This window comes from Micromys minutus, assembly GCF_963924665.1.
Source record: "Micromys minutus genome assembly, chromosome: 22".
Classification (NCBI taxonomy): Eukaryota; Metazoa; Chordata; class Mammalia; order Rodentia; family Muridae; genus Micromys; species Micromys minutus.
The window spans coordinates 3057794-3066004 of NC_137957.1; the positions used below are offsets into that span (position 1 = coordinate 3057794).

Genomic DNA, 8211 nt, shown 5'->3' on the forward strand with positions numbered 1-8211 from the left:
CTCCCGGCCTCCAGGATTTTCCAGAGCACATTTCTGTTGTGTTAAGCCACCCCCGTTTGTGGTAATCTGGTACAGCCACCACAGCAAACACACGCAGTTTCGCACACTGGAGAAGGTAAAAAGGGTGAGCCAAGGGTGGTGCGGGGAAGGGCATTCCAGGTAGTGGGAACGAACAACAAACGAAAAGCCTCAAGACTCCAGGGGGTGGACACACCCAGAAAGACCCAGAAACCACATGGACACATACAACTGGGCATACTGGCCTGGCAGACACCAAGCCACAGCCTCCCACGTGAATATGGGAAACTCTCACTCACATGGAGAGGCAGGAAGATAGCCATAAATCATAAACTCCTTTCTCCCAAACATATGCAACCCTCCTCCCATGGACTGGGTGGGGCTTGGCACGAGCACCTCAGCCCTCATGCTGGAAGGAGGGCCTGCGGCCCCTTCCCCAAACCCATCAGGGTACTCCTGAGTGTTAGAAAACAAAAACTGAAAGACGATTTAAGTGTGTAACCTTTCCACGGACAGAGGTGAGGAGAGCGAAGGAAAAGGATTGGTGAAGTCAAAAGATCCTGGCTCTGCAAAGACACAACCTACTTCAGCCCTCCTCTCCTCTGCCCTACCCTTCCGGATCTCCTAGCTCAGTCTAGTCTCGAACGCCAGGGGCAGCACGCAATGGAGGTTCTTAGCGTCACCCTACAATATCACTCCCCCCACACACACATACACACAAAATGCCGTTCCCAGACAAACAAGTCGAGGCTCAGACCTGCTGGGTGTGGGTGGCGTTCTAAGCTGGGAGGTGATGCTCTCAGCCCCCCTCCCCAAAGACCTGCAAGGCCGCGACAATGATGCGCCAGGAGGGGGCGCTGCGTGCAGGGCGCTGGGGACCACGGGTATCCTCGCCAGGCTGGGCGCCGCACCCTCCCCGCGCCGCGGGCGGGTTCCCACGCTCTGCGCCTCGCGCCCCCGCCGACCGGTCGGGCCGGTTCCAGCTCGGGCCCCGCGCCCCGCCCCGCGGCCTTAGCTTTAGGGGAGACGTAGCGGGGTGGAGGGGAGTTTCGGGGGTGGGGGGAGCAACTTCCAAGGAGGGAACGGACCAGCAAGACAGACAAGGACCAAGCGACCGAAAACTCTGGAGCCTTCTCCCGACAGGAAAACTTGGGGGACTGGGGGGGGGGGTTCTGTGGAAGAAAGTGGGGGGGAGTCACTCCTAAGAGGACAGGAGGATTTGAGAAACTGAAGGAGTTGGTTGGAATGAGAGGGACATAGGGTGAGGTTCCCCAAAAGCTCTCTACTGTGGGGCTCGCGAGCTCCACTCCGCGCGATCCGGGCTCCCGGAGGCCGCCGCAGCCGGTGATTCACCTGTCGAGGGGCGGGGCAGCCTCGGGCAAATTCACCTGTCGGCATCTGTCCAGGCGTGTAGCTCCACTGCGCAGGCGCCCCGCCCCGCCGCTCAGCCTCCCTTCCAAGTCACTGCTTCCAAGTAAGGACACACTCTGTAAGCCCTCAGCCTCGGGATGCCCTGGGTCGAGCAGTAACTCCCAAATGAAGCTAAATGGGATTCCAGCCATTGTAATTTCAAAGGGGGGCTTTCCTATATCCGAAGTCATCCTGTTTCCCGCCTAGCTTGAGGCCGATCCACTGGCTAACCCACACGGTATTGAGTAATCGAACACATCGATGAACGAACTAATTAATAACTGCGGGATGGAGTGCTATTACTATTACAGAGAAAACAACCAATAAACCCACAAAACTCGTATATTTGTATGTACTGAACAAACACTACTGAACATCCCCACCTCTCAAAAGGTTCAAAACTTTCTCTTATTTTTAAACATTGTTTTAATTTTTATTACATTGACCTTTGTGTGTGTGTGTGTGTGTGTGTGTGTGTATTCATGTGGAGGTCAGAGAACAGCTTGTGCAGATTGGTTTTCTTTCCATCTTTTGCGTTCCCAGGATTTAACTCAGGTTGACAAGTTTGGCAGCAAATGCCTTTACCTACTAAGCTTTCTAGCTGTGCCCCCCTCCCACCCCCGCAAGCTTTAGAAAACAAAACAAAACATTGAGACAACCTCGCACAGGCTGCCCTGGAACTCTATGGAATGCAAACTGGCCTCCAACTAAAGGCAGTCCTCCTGCTTCAGCTGGGAAATACAATGTAAACCACCCAGTTAAAGGTTCTTTTCAAATATTCACAGCCAACTTGGTGAAAGAAAAGCCATTGTAGATGCAAAAGTGGCTGGGAAGGTCCCCAGCACTTGCCCCAGATGTCACAGAATCTAGAGCTCGGTCTGTCTCTGGTGGCTCTTTCCCAAACCGTCCTCTTCTTCCTTAACCTGCATTTCCCAAGTAACTCTTGGGTTCACATGCCAGGGAAAGCATTCCTGTTTCACAGATGCAGTGAGGTTCAGAAAAGAGAAATGACTAACCAAAGGTCACACAAACCAGAACACGGTAAAAAGAGGCACATTTGGGAGGGTGTGGATGTCCTTATCACTGTCAAGCCACTGCCATTGGCCTTGGAAATCAATCTTTCATTCAAGAATACTGTGGCTTAACTAACTGGTGTAAGTCTCAGTCACTTAGCAAGATGATGTATGATTTGAACTCAGGCCAGAACGACCCCGGAGCCTCCATTCTTAAAGCTGTCTCATTCCCAGTAAGGAAACTCAGGAGGTTACTCAAACCACACACATGGAGGAAGTGATACCAGCATTCCCCAGGAGACTCAGAGGCAGAGGAAGAGGACAGATTCCCTCCCCACGCAGGGCCCACTGGACCAGACACTCACAGGCAAGCAGCTTCCCGGGAGGGCTGCTGGTGCGTGCACCGACCTCCATTTGCACATGGGCTTCCATCCAAACAAGGGGGTGCTGTGTGGGGGCAAAAGAAGGTGGGAAGGTCAGATGGGCACCCAGAACCCCAACCCCTAAGGACAGACCCTCCTCTCCTGTCTGCCAGGCAACAGCTGCACCGGGCTAGAAGGGTATCTGTGGTACTGAGAGGCCCCCTATCTACAGTTCCCACGCCCCCCTCCTGCCCCAGCTCCAGCTGTTGAGGTTGCAGCTGTCCCTGCCAGCTCAAGCCCTGGGAACCACAAGGCAGGGGTGGGAAGGAGGGGGAGTTGACTTGTGCCAGATGTGGGGGCTCAGGAAGTTACCCTGATGAGGATGTGCGTAACAGAGAAGGGGTACAGAGAAGGAAGTCAGGGCGCTGAGTGTTAAAGGGGATGGCAGCAAAGATGGTGGGCCTCTGTGTCTACAGTCCCTGCTAGCTCTTGAAAGAGTAGGCAAAGCATGCACCTAGGAGGAACTGACCGCAGCAAGAGAGAGATGGCTCTGGGTACTAGATGGACAGGGCATGTAGTGTAAGGGAGCGAGAACGGGTACCGCCCTCCAGCGTCCCCATCCCTCAGGGCTGTATCCCACTTTGGGTGTGGCAGTCTTGCCAGATGGGTGAGAGGTGTGGCCAGGTCTGAGCTAGTGGAGAATGTGCTCAGACAGGTGTGGGCCCCTGTAGTTTTGTTCCGCAGAGAGAGAAGGAAGGGGGACTGGGGAGAATTGGGAAACTGGGAACGGACAGAAACTGCAAGGAGGAAAGAAAAACAGAAAGATTGTAAGAGGATGAATTAAAAATGAAGGACCTATTCATTTTTATGACATCACACTGGAAGCTATGTTAGGGGAGACACAACCATGTGAGGCACGCACGCGTGTGTATGTGTGTGTGTGTGTGTGTGTGTGGTGTGTGTATGTGTGGTGTGGGGGGGCGTGGGGGGGTGTGTGTGTGGTGTGTGTGTGTGTGGCCTGTGTGTGTGTGTGTGTGTGTGGTGTGGGGGGCATGTGTGTGTGTGTGGTGTGTGTGTGTGTGTGTGTGTGTGTGGTGTGTAATATGCCTGTGAGTTGGTGTGACAGTCTGTGTGAAGACTTGAGAGTATCAGACCACAGTGTGACTAATAGTGAAAGTGCATGTTCCCATGCTGGTATCTTTAAACAGCATAGGCGTGTATTCCATGTGCACAAGAGCTGCATGCACTGTGCATCCACCTATATGAACAGCATTATCCAAGCACACAGCTGTGTGGCCACTAGCGTGCCTGTATGGGTCATGTATTGGCAGCTATAAATGCGACCTTGAACATGAATGCCTACCCAGTCTTGGGTGACCTACGCCTGTGTGATCATATTTGATCCTGTACATCAGCAAGTGAGCAGCAAACACATAGGTATGTGCATCTAAGGTGTGCTAAACCTGTGCACAAGCATTTTTTTTCCATTCTATGTGTGACAGGCCATGAGTCTGCGCTGGCCCCGCGGGGGCGGTGGTTCTTGCCCAGTCCTGCCTAGTTGAGCCTAGAGGCTAAGCTAGGGACGCCGGTCTCTATGCAACTCTCACCCGGCCCAGCACTGAGTCCTACCACGGGCGCCCTAGAACCCCTGGCCACAGCCAACGGCCCATGCCCCTCCCCCGTTGATCAGGCCTCCCGGGGCAGGGGTGGGGGCGCCCCCTCAGTCCCAGCTCAGGCCCTCCGTGGGTCCCGCTTTGTCTGGCAAAGAAAGCGCGAGGCCGGCCGGGGGGGAGGGGGTGTCTAGACGGCGAAGCCATTGTCCCGAGAGGGGGAGGGGAGCTCAGAGAGGAGGAGGAGAGGCGGGGACCCCAGGCCGGCTGAGGAGGGGCTCCAGCCACAGGGAGGGGGGCCCAGAAGCCCGCGATGAGCACGTGGACCTCGCCCCTTCTCCTCCCGGCACAGAGGCGGGGTCCCGAGACTGTGGGATCCCGGCGGCCTGAAGAGAGATCGGGCGGCACGCGGGGGAGGGGGCGCGGGCTCCGCAAGGGCTCCAGCTCCTGCTTCTCCCGCTCCAGCGCCGGGTCTTGCAGCGCTCCAGCTTGAGAAGTTTTCTCTGAGTTCAGAGCTCCGAGAACTTCGCGCCCCCTCCTCGCCCCCCCCTTCACGGCCCGCCGGGATAGGGGAGGCGCTTTTGTGCAAGGGGTCCTAGGCCTTGGGGGTCCTTGAGCCCCCATCCTAACCTTCCCAGGACTCCAGGCAGAAGTAGAATGGGGTGAGCCTGGAACTTTTGGTACACCTCGCCTCCGAATTTCAGCCACAGATTCCCACAACTCCAACTCCTAGTCTTGGACTCCTGATTCATTCAAGGGTCTCGATTCCTCCGGCCTCTAGGACCCTGCCTTCCCATCATGAATCTGTGCGCACCCTATGACTGGTATACAACCCCCAGCTGCTGCGCCTCTGCCCCGGCTTTAATCCTGGGGTGGCAGGTCCTCTAAGTTCCAAACTTAGGATATATATTCTTTTTTTTTTTTTTTTTTTTTTTTTGCTTCCCCGCCCCTGCAGACCCAGTCCCACCCTCCGAGTCCCTGATCCCTCACCTGCAGCCCCCAGCCCCGCTAGCAGCAGCAGCAGGGGCAGCGCCCGCATGGGCGGTGGTGGCGGTGGCAGGGCCATCAGGCGACGACGGCGGCGGCGGCCCCAGGCCCCCAGCCCCATGGCGGCCAGCCGCGACCCTCCCTCCTCCCTCCTCCCTCTTTCCCAGGGCTCCGGGCACGTCCCGGGCCAGCCTCCGCGCCGCCAACTTCGCTGAAGTGAGGCTGTCGGACCGCCCCGCCCCCAGGCCTGGACCGCTCGCCCCGCCCCGGGGCCGGCTCTGAGCGCCCCCGCCCCCTGCCCGGCCTCCTGGGGTCCGACCCCTCTACCCGCCAAGCCTGGGAGTTACGGACCTTGGTACTCTCACGTCCGCTACAAGAGATGCAGGCTTAACGTGCGTGACAAGACAACTATCCAGCTCGAGAGCACACCCATCCTCACTCACCAGCACACACCCAAAGCCAGGGCACACAAACAGAGCCATGACACAAACGCAAACACTCCGGACTCCAAACCCTCTACACCTAGTTGTAGAGAAGCTAAAAAACAAGTAGCCGCTGCCGCACCCATGCAAACCGTGTAGAAGTTTCGTGGGGACTAAACTCAAGCCCAACTTGGCCATAAATCCGGGGCAGCATTTATCCTCTGGCCAGGAGTCTCATGCATGTGCACAACTCTCCCAAGAAGCAGTCTCCTTTTTCCCACTGTGTGGCTGGGGATCACAAAGGTCTACCTTAGAGGGAAAGGTGCTTGCTGCCAACCGCGGACACCTGGGTTCGATTCCTGAGACTCCCATGGTAAGACGAAAGAACCAGCACACATGCATTGTCTTCTGACTGCCACATGCACCCTGTGATACATGCGCTCCTGCACACACTGTGCTCAAATGCTTGCAAACACACACTCACATACAAGCATGCGCACGCACGCATGCACGCACACACACGCAAGCGCAAGAAGTAAGATAAAACACTTTTAAAAGTCCACACCAGCTCCTAGCACACCCCACACTCTACGTGGTTTTTACCATGAGGCCTCTCATTTCATTAACTAATTGAGTTTTACTACCAGGCAACCTGCAAAGGCTTCTAAAAGCCTCCTCTGTCTGGAGTGAGAATGGAAACTCTAGAGGTCCGGTAGGGGAAATCTCAAGAGTTGGTTGGAGGGTGCTGTTCTTGAACATCCCCATCGCTGGGAAACCTCAGGGCTGGGACAGAGGACTCACATAATCCTGGAAGGGCATACACAGACACTCCTGTGGTGGAAGGAGAGAACCAACTTCACAAGTTGGCCTCTGACCTCTAATCACATTGCCCCCCCCGCCCCCCCCCGCCACCGCCCAGAACTGGATACATAATAAATAAATAAATAAATGTGTTTTTTTTTTTTTAATTGGGGAGGGTGTCATGGTGCATGCCTTCTCCGGTGGCAGAGGCAGATAGATAGATCTGCAAACTCAAGGCCGGCCTGGTCTACATAGCAAATTCCAGGACAGCCAGGAATACAATTTTTAGTGTGTGTGTGTGTGTGTGTGTGTGTGTGTGTGTGTGTGTGTTCTTTCAGGCAGCTCAGACTGGCCTGGAATGCACTGGAACCAGAAAAACTCACAAGTCCCAATCTTTCTGGCTAGGATGACTGGCATGTGCTTCCATGCCTGATTTTTGTGATGCTGGGAATGGAACCTGGGGTTTCCAGTATGCTAAGGAGGCACTCTGCCATGAAACCACATCGTCACCCCTCACTCAAGTTTATATTCGGCGGTTTTCTGGTTATTCCCAATAACACCCTTTATAGCTTCTTTGCTGACCCAGAACTGGATCCCAGATCTTCAACCAAAGTTGTTCCTCTGCCTTAGTTGTGAAAGGATGCCTCTCAGATAGATGACCTGCAAGTTCTACAAGATTAACTTTATGCATCTTTGGCAGAATCCCTACATCCTTTCCTGGACATACTATCAGGGTACCTACCATCTTTCCCTGATATTGGTGGTAATGGGCTTTGCTGGCTTGGGCTAAGTTGTGGAAGATTTCTTCCTCTTATCTCAATATTCTGTGTATTTATTTTGCAGTACTGAGGTGATGATTAGGGCCTTGAGCACGCCAACCAACTTCTCTACCAAATGAACTACTCCCCTTGGTGTTTTGACACAGGGTCTTTGTGTGTAGCTCGGACTCCCCTTGAACTCAGTGTGACCCAGGCTGCCCTTGAGCTCTTGAATATACCTCCAACTCCCTAGTACTGAGATTATAGGCATGTGCTGTCTATGTGTGGTGGTTTGAATAGGAATGGCCTCCTATTCATGTATTTGAATGCTTGGTCCGTAAGGCGTGACACCATTAGGAGAACTGTGTCACTGTGGGGCTGCCTTTGAGGTCTCCTACGCTCAAGCCTTGCCCAGTGCAGTATGTAATCTGCAGTCTTCAGTGTAGACCTCTCAGCTCCTCCAGCACCATGTCTGTCTGTCTGTCTGCACACTGCCATACTTCCTGCCACGACAATAATAGTCTAAACCTCCGAAACTGTGAGCCAGCCACAGTTAAATTCTGTACTTCATTAGCTTTACCATGGCCCTGGTGTCTCTTCACAGCAATAAAACCTTAGCAAAGACACACGGCGTCCTCCATAATAATAAGTTATTCTTCTATAAGGGAATATTCTGAGACTATAAATGTCCTGATGCCCTTTATACTTTTGCCCACTGGATTTTTGCATTTGTTGGCAATTTCCTTATTGTTTTTGTTGTTGTTGGTTTGATTTAGCTTTTCAGTTATGCTGGTGTTTTTGGTAGTTTTGCTTTGCTTTTTGTTTTGTTA

At 53.9% G+C, this 8211-nt stretch overlaps 1 protein-coding gene across 1 annotated transcript in view; it reads right to left on the reverse strand.

Moving 5' to 3' along the window:
• NOTCH3 (notch receptor 3) overlaps positions 1 to 5567 on the reverse strand; it is a 41797-nt gene extending 36230 nt beyond the window's left edge. The window contains exons 1-2 of the mRNA XM_080935791.1: positions 5404 to 5567; positions 2807 to 2888 (exon numbers count right to left, since the gene is read on the reverse strand). Coding sequence (XP_080791917.1) covers positions 2807 to 2888; positions 5404 to 5521 — 200 coding nt within the window. The 5' untranslated portion in view covers positions 5522 to 5567. The remainder of the gene's footprint in view (positions 1 to 2806; positions 2889 to 5403) is intronic.
• Positions 5568 to 8211: the final 2644 nt, after the last annotated feature.